Genomic DNA, 17,231 nt, shown 5'->3' on the forward strand with positions numbered 1-17,231 from the left:
ATGAGCAGAATGTCGGGCTTTTCCTTTTTTTTTTTTTAAATTAAAGAAAATGGAAACCTGACAAAACCACAGTATAAATCAGTAGGGTCCATCTGGCATTTGTGAGGTCCATCCCCTAATAGATCAGTCCCTGCAGATTTTAGAACTCGGGTGGTCACCCAACACCTCATATTTATGTAATTTAATAAAAGCTTTATTAATATGCATGTATTTATATGCATTAGGCCACATTCACACATCCGTGTCTTATGGTCCGAGTATGTTTGCAAATATAAGGCTGACAATTTCGGGACAGGAGACCCTCGCCTTAGGGTCTTTACTCGGACCATGACACACGGATGTATGAACGCGGCTTTTGTGAGACCGCTCTTGTAACCTCTTCCTTCCCACAACATGCGTACTATTATGGCTCAGGGATGATGTGGTCACAGGAGTGGTCTCCGAGCTCTCCTCAGTTGTGGTAACATACAGTGGACACTCTGCTGCATTGGCCGATTTGGAATTTATTTTGCACGTGACCACCTCTGAGGGCTGACCTGTTCAAGTCACCCAAGTGGTTTTGCTGAGGGTGGGTCATTTTTCTTTCATGTTTTCTGCAGGATACTACTGGGGGCATGGCATTTGGGAACACACAATGGCCTCCAGTTTGGTCTTGCAGTAGAGCCAAATAGACCAAAGGCATCTACGGTAATATACTGCCAGTCTGTGTAGTTAGAGCTCCAGATGATGACCACCAGTGTGGATATCTAGCTTCTGAAAAGTTGTGTCCCATTTGCTGTTTGTTGTTAAGTGCTAAGTTTCCGCCAGCGGCCTGGTTTCTGATGTTTTGCCTTTGATGGTGACGTCACATAGAAAGCCAATCGCTGAGTTCAATGGCTATGCATATGTAGATGGATTGAGTCACTGAGCTCACTGATTGACGACATGACGTCACCACTGCAGACGAACAGACCGGAGCAATGATATAGGCTGCAGTACATCACTTCTCAAACCCTCTATATACAGCTCCTTCCTGCATTCCACATATCTTCATCACCGCTATATACAGCTGCTTCCTGCATTACATATATCTTCACCACCTCTATATACAGCTGCTTCCTGCATTACATATATCTTCACCACCTCTATATACAGCCACCTCCTGCATTACTTATATCTTCACCTCCTCTATATACAGCCGCCGCCTCCTGCATTACTTTTATCTTCACCTCCTCTATATACAGCCGCCGCCTCCTGCATTACTTATATCTTCACCTCCTCTATATACAGGCACCTCCTGCAGTACATTGATTTTCAGCCTCTCTATATACATTCTTTTTCTTCAGTAGATTTTGCTGCTAAGCCTCTGCATATAAGGATTCATCCTGCAAAACTTCAGTCCTCCCAGCCCTTCTCCATACCGCCTCCTGCAGTACATCTTTCCCCTCAGCCCCTCTATAAACCACCCCCTCCTGCTGTACATCACTCGTTGGCCCCTGCACATAACCTCCTTTTATCCTCCTCTACAGTTAAGAGCACAATCCCGGCTCCCTCTACTGCTGTATCTGGGATGACAGATGCTCCTTATAGGGAGTGATAATTAGGAGTCCCATGTACAGGAGGAAAGGGTGTGGGAATTGGTTTCTTCACTCACTCTTGCTCAATTCCCACATCCAGACCGAAGACAAAATGGGGAAGCAGCTGGTGATCCTACAACTTCTGCACTGCCCTTTATCACTATAGTTGGGACTCAGAAACGCTTGGGCTGTAAACAGAACGTCACCAGAGTAACGTCACAGCCTCCATGAGCAACCAAAATAATGATGTTATTTTGGCCTGAATTTGTAGGGATAGCTTAGGGCCGAATAATAAAATAATAATAAAAAAAAATCTTTAATATGGTTTATCATAACGTATGTCTCTGCAGACAGATTATGTAACTATAATAAACTTCTCTTGTTTTTTATGTAGCATATTAGAATGGAAGGAGACCCATTATTCAATAAAGGTAAATATATTAATCCTTTACATGAAAAAGCTGATTAAAAGTGAATTACAGTGGAAATGTTAGCATATGTCACAATACAAACTGCATGCAGTACTCGGTAGATCTTAGATCTTATACGGATGCTGTAATTACTTTAAAACTCCATATCCGAATGACAAATCAATCAGGAGTGCATCAGCCTCGGCAAGCAGAAAGGTGGTTCACTCCTAAAGACAGGAGTTGGGACAAATTCTATATCATCAGGAATACACAGCCATTCTGATATGGAATTTCAAACTTAGTACACAAGTTTCACCAGCTCTAGTGATCTATTTAAAGGGGTTGTCCACTACTCATACAATCCCTTCTGAATCCCGATGTTTAACGATACTAAGGGCTCAAATCAATATCAAAACAAAAAATTGTTCCTGAAAAGTCGGATGAGTGTCATGCAAGTATCATGCAATTTCCATGCTAGTACAATCCAATCCACCTCCATTACTAATCCCTGGGCTTGATGTCACCTGACAATACAAAGGTGACATCAACCCCAACCCAATTGCTTCACTTGTCACTGTCACAGGTTGGTCAAGTGAGAAGAGCGAGGCTAAGTGCCAGATTTCGCTCAACTTATGGATGTGCCATTTCTGGGTTGACTGAGAGCTGATGGCTTTTAGTCTGGGAGGGGTCCAATATCAATGGAACGTTCCTAGCCTATTAATAAAAGCCTTCAGCTGTCTGCCTAGCTTTTGCTGGTTTTAATTATAGGGGGTGGCCAACGTAATTTTTTTTTCTGGGTCTCCCATTTTAGTAACTAGTAAAGGCTAGGTATACAGCTGTGAGCTCATAATAGCCTGGAAAGCTACATGGGTATTGCTCGCTTCCCAGGCTGTAAACATCAGCCCCCAGCTGTCTGCTTTGCCTCTGCTAGTTAATAAAATGTCAGGGGTTCCCACGCCATTTTTTTCAGAAAATTATTAATTTATTAATTAAAAACATGAACAGTAAGATACACACGCAGTGTACGAATTATAAATGTCACTGACATCTCGTTTCCGTGGAGTCTGCTATGGTTCTCCTAGGGTTCATGTGACTTTGTCATGCGAGACCTGGTGCCAATCAGCAATGGCTTCTCTCCCCTCCTTTAGGCAAATCAAGAAATCCAGAGGAAGTGCACTGCTTCTGCTCTTTCACTTTCTCTGGATGTCATTTACGTTCGTAAGAGATTGAAGCTAGCGCTGATTGGCCACAGGGATCACGTGAAATTACAATCTCATGTGAGCCCCGGAAGAGCCAGTGCTGACACCGCTGGAATGGCACTGAAGGTATTAGTGTTGTGTTATACTGGGTGGGGGCAAAGGTAGGGATTCAAAAAGAGTTGACAACCCCTTTAATAATTTATACAGTTTATATCTGGTGACAGGTACGCTATGAAGAGATTAATCTCTTACTTTGTTCCCATATAGTGGAGGAAGTGTATGTCTCTCATATAGAAGATGCTGTGACGTTTTGGGGGCAGGTAGGAGAGAAGTAGACGTAATGTTCAGCAGTATCATTTTATTGTTTGTGTCATTAGGGAACGGAGGAATAACAGGAGTTTATTCTGCTGCTACTAAAAGAATACAGTTGTCTCCTCCTGCGTCGGCTACACTCAGCAAACTGCTACGAATAATCAGTTTTTGCCATGTGTCAGTAGGAAGCCGACGTAGGGATTTAATTCTGCAGACCAGTTCTTGCTACAGTTTTCCTTAATCCTTTGTTTATTTTTTTCTATGTTTAAAGAGAACCTGGCTGTCACCATTAGGGTAAGTTTACACAGGGTGTTTTTGCGGCGTTTTTTTGCTGCTTTATGTTAATTTTCAGCTGCTTTTTACAGTACCAGCAAAGCCTATGAGATTTTGGAAATCTCATGCACACACATTGGTGTTTTGTGTGATCAGTATTTTGTGCTTTGCTGCGTTTATTGTGGACATAGAGCATGTCACGTCTGTCAGCTTTTTTGCTTCGTTTTTTCAGGGTTTTTCACCCATTGACTTGAATTTGTGTTGAAAAAACGCAGGTATCATTATTTGCGGTGTTTTTGCTGCTGAAAATTCAAGGACATTAACATGGACAAAGAGGAAAAAAACACATCAAATATGCAACAAAAACGCGTTTTTCACGCAGCTTATTTCATGCCAAGATGATCAGGTTTTGCTGAATAAAAAAAGCAGCAAAAACGCCCTGTGTGAACTTGCCCTTAAAATGACGTGCAATTTGCAGGCACCATGTTATAGAGCAGGGGGGCTTAAGTAGATTGATTTTTGTGAGAGAAGATTCAGTATAATCTGTGTTTTAATCATTTTATCCTCTGCTCCTTCTGGGATTTTGGTCCAGTGGGTGGTGGACCTAGATTTCAAATCACTGCTATCTATGTATGCATTGTTAAACAGAGACTGCTGTCTGTCACTGATAGGACGGCTCACTGGACCGAAAATCCCAGAAAAAGCAGAGGCTAAAGGTACCTTCACACTAAGCGACTTTGCAGCGAGAACGACGACGATCCGTGACGTTGCAGCGTCCTGGATACCGATGTCGTTGTGTTTGACACGCAGCAGCGATCTGGATCCTGCTGTGATATCGCTGGTCGGAGCTAGAAGTCCAGAACTTTATTTCGTCACTTGATCACCCGCTGTCATCGCTGTATCGGCGTATGTGACGTCGATACAGCGATGTGTTCACTTGTAACCAGGGTAAACATCAGGTTACTAAGTGCAGGGCCGCTCTTAGTAACCCGATATTTACCCTGGTGGACGTCACCGCTGTGCTCTACTTTACTGCCGGCGCTGACACATTCAGTGCAGGAAGCTCTGAGCAGCAGCGCGTAACCCTGTGGACACCGGGGGACGTGACAGACATCAGAAGGTGAGTATGTAGTGTTTTTTTTTTTTTTACTTTTACAATGGTAACCAGGGTAAATATCGGGTTACTAAGCGCGGCCCTGCGCGTAGTAACCCGATATTTACCCTGGTTACCCGGGTGCTGCAGGGGGACTTCGGCATCGTTGAAGACAGTTTCAACGATGCCGAAGTCGTTCCCCTGATCGTTGGTCGCTGGAGAGAGCTGTCTGTGTGACAGCTCCCAGCGACCTAAACAGCGACGCTGCAGTGATTGGCTCGTTGTCTATATCGCTGCAGCGTCGCTGAGTGTGACGGTACCTTTAGATGATGACAACCTGTTCAGTGTTTGGTCAGTATGTGTAGGCCACAATCGGAGGAAAAGTAAAATAGAAAGACGTCACCGCTTCTGTGCTATTACCCTCTCCTGGTTTTGGCTTACAAATGCTGATGTAAAATACTCACCAAATGCTGAACGTGTGAACGTGGCCTTACGCTGAATAATTTCTCTCAAAGGTATATATCAATCTACTCCGCTTCCCTGGCTTTATAAGATGGTGCCTGCAGATTGGACTGAATTTTCCTGGTGACAGGTTCCCTTTAAGTAGTACATTGTCCCTCACATTAAATGGGTTGTCCAGTTCAAACCGGGACCAGAGGGTATACATGTGCTATACATACTCCTGGCCAGTGGGCGCAGCCTGCTTCATACACTTGGATGGATCGAGGCTGCTGTCTGGCCAGCCGCGTCACTAGATGGGGCGTGGCCTTGCTCAAAAGTAGTGTATGGAAGCAGGCTGCGCCCACTGGCGGGGATTACGTTTAACTTGTACATACCCTCCTCTCCCAACTCAAATATGGACGTGCATGCGCAGGGGGGATTCGCGTGTCTGCAGTCACACTGACTTACTGCGTCTGTATCGGTTTAGACCGGACAACCCCTTAAATTTTAGGACATTGCACTGCCTACCCTTCTTCAATGGTTGTCAGCAGGTAAACAGAACAGTTGGGCTTCTTTGTTACCCGTGTAATCTCCACTGTTGCCCCAGCCTAGCTTATGAGCACAGTACACTGCTTTGAGGCCCCAAAGACTGGCCCCCTGAGTAAGCCCAAGGCTGGCATCACTTTCCCTACTTGGCCTTGTACTTGTCTCTGACCCTTCACCTTTTCACCAGGTCCTCTTGCTCAGTCAAGAGCTGAAATCTCGATCTGCGCAAGTGCTGCCTCCAGCACCATTTTATTGAAGTCCTGCAAACAGTATGCTGGCTCCCACTGCGCACCAGCCACCCCCACAATGATGGCAGCAGAGCATCGTTTTAAGACGTAGGCAGGTGACTGAATAATTCAATGAGCTGCACAGAAAACAGAAGAGGCTGGTGGGCAGCGGAGAACGAGAAGACGACCCTGCCCTCACGTCCCCCCCCAAAGCACACAAGATGTAATTTTATGATAACTTACTTAATAAGTTAAGTATTTAAACAACCACTGAGCAGATCGCTTCATATCCGATATCGTATTAATCAGCATCACAGCGCCATTATGGCCATGCCTTTAGTTTATAGGACTCAATCCTGCTGATGGGTTCTTTTTAAGTGACCCACCTCAGTGAGGTACAATTCCTGCTGTCCAGGCTATGTTCACCTTCCCTTCTTATTCATACCTTATGTAACTATCCTAAAACACGCTTCTTTCTTCAAGTAAGATTAAGTCCTTAGATTCCATTTTTGATTCAGACTCAGCTTGGACAGATTGATCTTGGTCGTCCATCCAGATTAAGTATACTTAGTCACCTAGCGCTCAACAAGAAGTGCCATTCAAGATGTTCCTTATTTTTATACAGACTTTTGTAAATTTATTTTTCTGGTTAGCTTATTAGTTCTGTCAGGTGAATGGTCTAAGCAGCACTGAGGGCCATATGTATCTGCTGATCTCCTGCAGAATCCATATCTAATCTCCTACTTACTGCATTATTATGTCCCACAGCAGATGCCCCTCGTATCTCTCCTTCTCCATCACCAGGACAGAAAACTGCCCGAAGTGCAGCAATGCTGCTGATGATCCCTCGATGGTCATCATCCGCTGCTTTTCTACAGGTCCTGGTTGCTGGTTGGGGGTCATTTACAGCTGCCCTTCATTAGGTGTACCTTACCTGAGATGGAGTACCATTTCAGCACCCCTGGAGGAACGAGCAGTCCCTTTGACACACAAAAGGAAGGAAGTTGAAGATATGACCAAATTGCACAAACACTTGGACAATCTATAGAATCATCTCCATCAGTGTAATCTCTGTTTTGTAGGTCTCAATGAAATACATATGAATATCTTTGATGGAAACAAGTTCTTAGTCATGTACATTGTAGTGGAACCACATCGAATTCTGTGTAAACCTCCTACCCTGGGCGCTCACCAAGAACATTCATAGCTATGTTTTCTAAAGCCCTGACAGGTACATCTAATATGGGTCAAAGGCTCCATCCAATATTAAAATGTTCTTGTCTCTGTATACCCTGTAGTAACAAAGCAAAATCTGTGTAATAGATACAACCATATAAATAATCCTATAAACAAATACCAATACAGCAAAAAAGGACTAATAAAACGTAACTTTTAATATTAAAAAGTAGCTTAAAAAACAAATCACCCAAGTGAGAAAAAAGTGCTATGTCTCTACCATATGACGTAATGGTCAATAGAGACTAGTGAGCCCTATAAAGGATAAAAAGGAACTCGACTGTAATAACAACAGTCAGAATCCTTATTACTGAGGCAGAAAAAATGAAAAAGCTGTGCCACCAATATCAATGTGATCACAGCAAATCTCCTGCACTCAGTCGCATAAGACCAAAGAAGACAGTCATAGCATGTATTGTAAACAGTGCCTGCTGATATTTAATAAATATGAATATAAATAAGGAACGGTCTCACCAATTCCACAACGAGGGCAACGGAGCATCGGATAATCCCTTGTTAGGTAGACATCCAGGATACGAAGGGATGACAGTCCCTATATCAATCCCTATGGGGCTGTCAATAGTCTATCCCCCAAAGCTCCTGCCCTTACAAGGGCAGTCCACAGCTACCCCTGTACATAGGAAGCCCTGCACTCTCCCTTATAAATTCGTCCCTACGCGTTTCGTCCAAGCCAACTCTTCAAGGGACATGCTTGCTTGTAGAGAAGGAGTGCCTATATATTAAAGAAGAGGGACATAAAGTCCTGCCGCCCTCTATGCTGTCCTACTCTGTATACCCTGCCTCCTCTGTGCAAAGTTGGAGGGTCAAGTTCAAAACTGAAATGGAGTTTAGTGGTCAGAGGACAAATATGTGATGATGTTCTCAGCAAAGTCCTGGAAGATGGCAAAACTCTTTTCTTTTCATCCAGAAAAAGAACTCCGGAATGGCAGGAGTATCGTACAAAAAAAAAAAAAAAAAGCTGCAAATCCTGGATTAGGCCTCACATCTTCAACTTTTTGTCTCTCACAGTTTGTCCATCTTTGGAGATCCCTAAGGTTGAAAATAACCCTTTGTTCTTTAAGATGCTCTATAATTTTGGGGCTAAAGCAAGATTTTTGTGAGAGAAATGAATAACAACCTAATGTCATAAAATTCTGTGCAGTACCCGTGGATGAAAAATGCTCTCGCTATACCTCCAGATAAAATCCTTGAGGGGTGTAGTTTCTAAAACGGGGTCACTTGTGGGGCATTTCTGCTGTTTAGGCACCTTTTAGGGTCTCTGCAGATACGACCTGGTGCCCGCCATCTCCTTCAGCCAAATTTGTGTTTCCAAATTCAAATATTGCCGCTTCTACTCTGAGCCCTGCTGTTTGTCCAGGCAGAACTTTTTGACTACATATGGGGTATCCCTGTGCTCGTAAGAAAATGGGAAACAAAATGTGGGATCCACTTTTTGGTATCAACTCTTGCAAAAGTGAAAAAATTGGGACTAAAGCATGATTTTAAAGGTAAATTCCTGTGTAGCACTTGAAGGGTTAAAACATTTCCTGACAAGTGTTAAGTATTTTTGGGGTGTGGTTTTTAAAATGGCCTCACTTTTGAGGAGTTTCCAATATATGGGCCCCTCAAAGTCCCATTTAAATGTGAATCAGGTCGCTGAAGAAGCAAGTTTTGTAATTCTTTTTTTTTTTTTTTTTAAATGAAATTGCTGCTAAATTTTTAACACCTCTAACATCCTAACAAAAAAAATTGTTTAAAAATGATGCTGATGTAAAGTAGACTTGTGGGAAATGTTATTTATTAATTATATATTGTGCTCTGTCACAATTCAAGGGCAGAAAAATGTAAAGTTTGAAAATTGCTAAATTTTCATAAATATACACAAATCATATCAACCAAAATATACCACTAACATGAAGTACAACATGTCACTGGAGAGCAGTCTCAGAATCACTGGGATCCGTTGAAACGTTAGTTCCAGAGTTATCACATAAAGTGAAATTGGTCAGATTTCTAAAATTTGGCTTAAGGTGAAATTTGGCTCCATAACTAAGGGGTTAAATAATGTTCTGCTGAACCTATTGTACTGTAGATTATGTATCGTTTGATTTTCTGTGTGGGTTATGTGACTGTGCTTAGCCTACTTGCACACACATTCAGATAAAATGACTTCCAGCAGAACACAGCAGGATGTCTTTGGGATGTAAAAGAATGTCCTTTTTACTAATTTTTTGTTTTCTAAAACAGTCAATGAGCAGAATTAATGACATATCAAAAATAAGTGATTCTTTGGCAAAGTGGTGCCCAACCATGAGCGCTGTTTTTGGATCTCCTGATCTTGATAAGGTAAGATTTACAAATTTAGCTTATTTAAAATTAGTAAAACGTGTCTGTGTCAAGTTAAAATACACGTGACAAATTTTAGGCTACGTCCCCACGGTTAGTAATCGGACCTGTCCTTTTCCTGGGCACTATATTATATTAAACTATGTTAGGGTGAGAATATATTGAGGCTCGGACTAAGGCTAGGTTCACATTGCGTTAGGGCAATCCGTTTAGCGCATACGCTAGCGGATTGCGCTAATGCAATGTCCCAAAAGGGATCGCGTTTGGCGATCCCGCTAGCGCAGATGCCCGATCTGCGCTAGCGAGGAACGGACCTTGGACGCTGCAAGCAGCGTTCGAGGTCCGTTCGAAAATAACAGGACATCGCTAGCGCATGCCAAAAATGGCATGCGTCAGCGATCCGTTAGCACATTGCGGTCAATGGGTGTGCTAACGGACCCGTTACATAGCGTTAATTGCGACATTTGCGCCATGTAACGGAGTCCGCTAGCGGACACCCATTAACGCAATGTGAACCTAGCCATATTTTGTCCGGTTGGAGCAAAAAAGGTGTGGAAAAATCTTCTGTTTTTTGAATGACTAATGGTACAAAGTTTCATTGAATGTGTGATAACCGGACAACCGATTTTGTTTTGAATTGTTATATCATGTGTGGGGAATTCTTTCTATTATAATAATCTGGCGTCTCCTAGATGGCATTCTTTGCTTTTTTTTGCTCTTTGTTGTTTGTTGTCCTTTTTGGCTTGAATAATAAAATAATTGATTTTATATAAGTGTGGGATCGCTTTTTTGTCACTACATGTAATGATGTGGGACTTTGTTGGTCGTAACATCTGGAATCTGCGGATGTACGCAGCGTCCAACCCCCAACGTTTACTGACCGTGGGAACATACCCTTACACGAGAAGAGCTATCAGAATAATTTAGTTTATTAACATGTCTCCATGGTAACAGACCACAAACAAACCCTATGAAGTCTGATCAGCAATCTTTCTGTATTCTCTTCTATCTTTTCAGTTTATGGTACCTACTGAATATATGTTCTTTAGAAGCAGATTCAAATATTCAGTTTTTTCTGTTACCCTGTAAGCATATGGGGCTGTAGATACAAAGCTTAGACATTATTAAGGAATATGTCAGTTTTTTTTTTTTTTTTAAAGAACCATTTAAAGGGAACCCTGTAATGATCTTTGAGGCCTTCAAATTCTTTGCATTGCTGGGTAGTAATGTACAAGTTCAAAGCCATCTTCTTGGCTGCAAAGTGATTTTTCCATTGCTGAGATAATAAACTTTGCATTTTTATAGATACAAGGCTTTATGTGCGCCAGTAGCTGACTGGTGCTTGGTTTGTCCACATTATTACTCACCTAGCGCCATTTCATATGCTTGATTGATGTCTCTAAATTTGACGTTACGGAAGAGGACAATCAAGCATGTGGAGGTGGTGCTTGTCTGGTAATAATGTGGAGGATCAATGCACTAGCTGGAAATCGTCCCGCTTTCAGCATGTTTGCAGCCTCAATTGCATAAAGTTTCAAAGTTAAACTTTCTAAAGCTGAAAAAATAATTTGCGTCCAGGGTGGTTTGTATAAACTTGTCTATTACTGCCCCAACTCAGCAATGTAGTTTGGTGCCCCTAATATCCCGATCCCTGAAACCCTCATCTGGTTCCCATGGATAGCTGGGAATGTACCGAGATGGGACCTCCATAACTCTGGCAGTACCAGTAGATGTTTTTTGGAAATGTATCTAAAATAATGTAGTGTGTCTTTTCTAGGTTTATGGTGGTTTGTTTTCAGCAGATAAATGCTGGTACAGATGTAAAGTGCTGCATGTGGTTAGTGATGAGCAAGTAAGTAATATTCTGTGGCTCTCTGTCATATGATCAATCTCATCTCACCTCACTAGCTACCTGTATACGGATACATTTTATGTTTTGCTAAAATTTGATCTTTACTTAAAGTGATTATCCACCTCTGAACCTACGTTTGACAAAACTTTTCCCTATTTAGGCCACCATACCAAGGGTCCTCTATCTTGCTGTCACTGTCTCCCACTGTCAGATAGAAGGCAGTGGGCCTGCTCGAGAGCGGCTCCATTCGTTCTTTATGGGACCACTGGATATAACTGTTTGCAGTGCTTGGCTATCTCCGGCAGTCCCGTAGAGAATGGAATGGCGGTCGAACATGTGCACTGCTGATCCATTCAAGCGGGGTAGCTCGTGCACGCATTGTGGGGTTTCTGCAGATGGACACGTACCAATTTAAAAGGAATCTATCCTGTGGAATATTACTGTAATATCCCTTTTAAACCCAATATTGTAGGTGTTGTCCACTGCTCTGACAACACCTTTCCAATTTCTATATTCCCCGTAACATAAAATCAGCTATACTATCCTCCGGTGCGGGCGCAGTTCCAGCAATGCCTGTGCCTCCTGGGGTCTCTGTGACACGAGTAAGATCCATGTGACCTGTATCTTTCCCCTTTTAGTATCTGGTGAAGTATCACCTGTCACATTTAAAAGAAGGTCACAAAATAGGATTGGTTAGGGACGTCAATAATAATGTGTAGTAACCAAGCTTGAGTAACCCTGGTGTGAGTTTAGCTGCAAACTAGTCATGGTCTCCTGACTATTGGCATTGATGTTTTGTCCGCCATGCCTGGCAGGACTTCTGTCATGGTCTCCACAATGTCAGCTCGCTCAATTTGCCACTAGTAATCACCCCTGCAGTGCTGCCCAGACCATCAGTTTGAGTATAAATGGCCGTTTTATTAGTGCAGCTTCTCCCTCCTTATAAAGGCAGAGATTTGTAAAGGGACATCTAGAAATTTTGGATATCAATTCTCTTTAGCACCTTTTTAAAAATATATATTTTTTGAAAGTGACAAATCAATAGAAAAATAACCATATATTAATAAATCTAAATTTAGCCACTTGGTAGCTTCCTAAATTCCCATGATAGGTGCTGATTTTTAAAGTAAGCAAATGATATACGTGCCTGTGCAGCACAACTGGTTACTCCCACAGCTTTTCAGTACTGAAGGAAGAAGCGGCCACTATGGTACATTTTGGACATTCACATCGTGAGGCACTTTAAGTTGCACATGGGGCACTTTTAGCCCCCTATAGTAGGGATTTGGCTATACTGTATGTAAATACCAGAACATGCCATCCAAGGGCGAAATTATTGATTTTATTTTTTATTTCTGTAGTGTGCAGTCACTTATATTGACTATGGAAACTCTGAGGTTTTAGCTACATCCAGCATTGTTGAGCTACCAGAGGAATTACAAGTACCACCTATTGCTCAGAAATATAGATTTTGGGGGCTTCAGCTTCAGAACTCTTCAGATATTGAACAGGTGAGATAGTTACTGCCACTTGTTATGTCATAACCTCTGGTGTTAAAGAAAAAACTGAATTCTATAAGTAAAGTTTTCTATATGTAATTAAAAACCTTTTAATGGATTTTCCAGGTTGTCCCTCCTGACAGCACCACCATGAGGTGGCCCTTCATATCCTTGATAGGGACAGGAACACAGAAGAGGTTAAATAGCCCCTCCCCACCCACCCCTCAGTGTTTTTCCTGTCCCTATCAGGGACAGACCCAGGAAAGAGTTCTCCAGAAGAGAACGGATATACCTGATGCTGGAGTCAGGTTTCGGTAGAGCAGGCGCTCCCGAGGGTGGTCTTTTCCTCCTGGAGGGGGCTCTGGGCCGCGGGAGTCTCGTGGAAGGACTCCCCAAATCGCAGGATACCGACGGAGGTCCCTCACGCGATAAGGTAGAGCTGTGTGCTCCTGTTAGCTGCCTCATCCCTTCACAAAGGGGCTCTGAAGCAGCGGCTTCTGCTGCGGTGTCCGGCGCTGTTCCTTGAGCTCCACATGCAGCCGGCGGCGTTCCCCGAACTTCCGGTCCGGCGCTTCGTGTCAGAGGGCACAGGTGACGACTTCCGGGGGCGTGGCCAAATTCCCGGAGTCTGCGGCCCCGGCGGTTTCTGGGTAGGCCGAGATACGTTGGCCGAACAGGAGTCCGGGACATGATGGCGCCAGGATCAGGGTCCCAGGCTGGTCAGCGTGCGTTCCAGATGACGCATGCGCAGTACAGCAGGGGACCTGAAATCACCATAGATGCCAGCAGCTGAGCTCTGAAGGAGGACGAATCAGATGTCTTGAAGTCGGGTAAGACTGACTATTTAATGACGGACAGCTGACAGCACACCTGACTTAGTAAGATGGAGGGTGCTAGTCATCCAGATGTCCAGTCCTTAGAGCTGCCCACGGACCATGTGAGTAGACATGGTGGGAAAGTACCTAGCGGGACTTTAGATCCGTAGCTACAGGACCTTCCTTTACATTTTTAGGACAAGGACATTCCCAAGCAGTCTGCCACTGAGAAGAAGGCTATCAGATGTCCGTTATGTGCCACCAATCTCCCAGATGGTTATAGCAAAAAGTTATGTGAAGTGTGCATCGCTAAACTACTCAAAGACGAACAAGCTTAGTTATTAACTAACATTAAAACCATGATTAGAGACGAAGTCCAGGCTACATTATCAACATTGGTTCCACCCCAATCTCCTCACCCTAAGAGGCCCAGATGGGATAAGTTCAGAAGAAGGAGAGGTATCGGGATATTCCGACCCGGACTCTGGTGAAGGTGCCAATTCCTCGGTTGTATTTCCGGAGGAACGCAAGAGATACCTGTTCTCGTCCGAAAACACGGATATGCTCCTAAAAGCAGTTAGGAGTACCATGAAAATAGAGGACTCCACTGAACCACTATCGGTTCAGGACGAAATGTTCGGGGGCCTGAGAACCCGCAGAAAGTATTTCCAGTTAACAACCATATAACGGCGATGATACTGGAGAAATGGGAAGATGTGGGAAAAAAGCTAGTAGTCCCAAGTTCAAGTTTAAGGACTTCAAGTACCGTCTTCCCTTTGATCCGGAAGAAACTAAAGTCTGGGAATCTGTCCCAAAGATTGATATTCCGGTAGCTAAAGTCCCAAGGAAAACATCTATTCCTTTTGAAGACTCATCTGGGTTAAAAGACCCAATGGATAAAAGGTCAGAAGATCTCCTTAAAAAAGCCTGGGAGTCGTCAGCTGCCATTATGAAGACAAACATAGCCGCCACCTCTGTAGCAAGAGCTGGACGAGCTGGAAGGTCATATTTAAAGACAGGACTCCCAGGGAAGAAATTCTGAAGTCCCTCTCAGTACTGGAAATGGCGACTGATTTCATGGCAGATGCTTCAGCGGAGTCAGTGCTATAGATGAGCTGCTCGAGAAAGCATCCGACAAGAAAAAAGGCTTTCCCGAAGAGAAGCCAAAGAAGACTCTATTCTTTCGGAAAACTCGCTCCCACCCGAGGCAGGACTACAAAGGGAAAGGGAAGTACGGCAGATGGAGCTACCCTAAGGCTAGGTTCACATTGCGTTAGTGGGTGGTCGCTAACGGATAGCGTTGCACGGTGAAAATGTCGCAATTAACGCCGTGCAACGGGTCCGTTAGCGCACCCATTGACAGCAATGTAAATTTCGCCCGCATCGCTAGCGCGTGCCTTTTTCGGCTCGCGCTAGCGATGTGCCGTTCTTTTGTAGCGCGCCTCGGACGCTGCTTGCAGCGTCCGCGGCGCGCCCGAGGTCCGTTCCCCGCTCTCGCAGATCGGGGATCTGCGAGAGCGGGGACATTAGCGCGACCCCTAAACGCGGCCCCTACAAATACATTGCGTTAGCGCAATCCGCTAGCGCTAAACTGATTGCCCTAAAGCAATGTGAACCTAGCCTAAAGGTGGCAGGGGAAGAGGTTCCATTCGAGACCAATCATCAGGACCCAGCAGACAATGACGCCAACAATATAGGAGGAAGACTACAGTACTTCCTAGAGGGATGGCAGAATATTACTCAGAATCAGTGGATTCTACAGACAGTCGCACAGGGGTACAGGATAGCATTTACTCACCTACCCCCCAAAAGGTACTGTCTGACACGTACAGAGTCGTCAGCAGTTCATCAAAGACTGTTAACAGAGATACATACAGGAGCTCTTAGAGCTGCAAGTCATAGTTCCGGTACCCCATCACCAGCTATTTCAGGGACATAACTCCAGCATATTCTCCATAAAAAAAACAAGCGGAGAATACCGTACAGTAATAAACTTAAGACCATTAAACCAATGGGTGGCTTACAAAAGCTTCAAGATGGAGTCTCTCCGATCAATCATACCTTTAACAAAAAAGAACTCAGTAATGTGCACGCTAGATCTCAAACATGCATACTATCATGTGCCCATCCATCCCTCACACCAAAGATTCCTCAGGTTTGCAATAAGGACCCACAAGAAGATGCTTCATTTCCAGTTTGTGTCTACCATTCGGTCTCACCTTTGCCCCAAGAATATTCACAAAACTCATGACTGAGGTCATGGCTCACCTAAGAGAAAAGGAATTTCTCATCGCTCCATACCTGGAAGATCTGTTGCTGATAACAGATTCGTCTCATCAGATGGAAGAATCCTTAAAAATGACCATATGACTCCTGAAGAGTCTAGGGTGGATAATAAATTCAAAAAAGTCAAGTCTCAAACCAGAAACACAGAAAATATTTCTGGGAGTACTACTAGATTCCGAACGGGAATACTCCTTCCTACCAGACCAAAAACGACGGACAATCAAAAAAGATTTTCAAACATTAAGAAAACGCAAATACATTTCCATCAGCAAAGCCATGAGGATTCTAGGTCTGATGACCTCATGTATTCCCAGCGTACAATGGAGCCAGTTTCACTCCAGAACTCTTCAACGGGAAGTCCTTTCTGTATGGAATGGAAAGAAAAATTCATTAGACAACAAGATGTTGTTACCCAGCGAGGTAAAGCAGTCCCTCTCATGGTGGGTCAACATAGAAAACCTCAAAAAAGGGAGACCTTGGAGAGTATCTCCATGCGTAAATATAACCACCGATGCAAGCTTAAGAGGCTGGGGAGCCCACATAGAAGGACGTTACCTTCAAGGAACATGACCCACATCGGTACGCAACAGTTCCTCCAATTACAGGGAACTCCAGAGCGGTTTGGGAAGCACTAAAAAGGTGCCAAGAGGAGATGCAGGGGCGTCACCTCAGAATCTTCTCAGACAACTCGACCACGGTATCCTTTCTTCTTCATCAGGGAGGTCTGAGGCACCGTCACCTCCAGAGATTAGCAGAATCAATATTCTCTTGGGGCGGAAGGCACTGTGAAGTCCATCACGGCAGTACATCTAAAAGGTTCAGAGAACCAGATAGCGGACTTTTTCAGCAGAGAAAAGGTGCAACCTTTGGAGTGGTCTCTAAACGGAAAAGTCTTTGTTCCGCTAACTCAACAATGGGGCACTCCACAAATAGATTTATTCGCCTCAAAGCAAAATACAAAGACAAAAGAATTCTTTTCAATAAATCCAAGAGACAATCCAACTGGCCTAGACGCCTTGGCTCAACACTGGGACATGGAACTTGCATATGCATTCCCTCCACTCGCTTTAATTCCCAGAGTTCTGAGGAAGTTTCTGGAAAGTCTGGCAGTGGTAATCCTAATAGTGCCATATTGGCCCA

General features: G+C 43.8%; 1 protein-coding gene across 5 annotated transcripts in view; it reads left to right on the top strand.

Annotated features, from left to right (window-relative positions):
• Nucleotides 1-17,231, top strand: part of STK31 (serine/threonine kinase 31) — a 150,438-nt gene that overhangs the window by 21,197 nt on the left and 112,010 nt on the right. For 4 of the 5 annotated variants that reach the window (XM_077268772.1, XM_077268775.1, XM_077268776.1 and 1 more), the window contains 5 exons: nt 1,951-1,987; nt 3,433-3,485; nt 9,541-9,639; nt 11,417-11,491; nt 12,853-13,002. In XM_077268772.1, the coding sequence (XP_077124887.1) occupies nt 1,960-1,987; nt 3,433-3,485; nt 9,541-9,639; nt 11,417-11,491; nt 12,853-13,002 (405 nt within the window). In that variant the 5' untranslated portion in view covers nt 1,951-1,959. Of the gene's footprint in view, nt 1-1,950; nt 1,988-3,432; nt 3,486-7,149; nt 7,289-9,540; nt 9,640-11,416; nt 11,492-12,852; nt 13,003-17,231 lie in introns of those variants that run through there. The other variant, XM_077268777.1, reaches the window with a different exon arrangement.

The sequence above is a fragment of the Ranitomeya variabilis genome, chromosome 6, assembly GCF_051348905.1.
Source record: "Ranitomeya variabilis isolate aRanVar5 chromosome 6, aRanVar5.hap1, whole genome shotgun sequence".
Lineage (NCBI taxonomy): Eukaryota > Metazoa > Chordata > Amphibia > Anura > Dendrobatidae > Ranitomeya > Ranitomeya variabilis.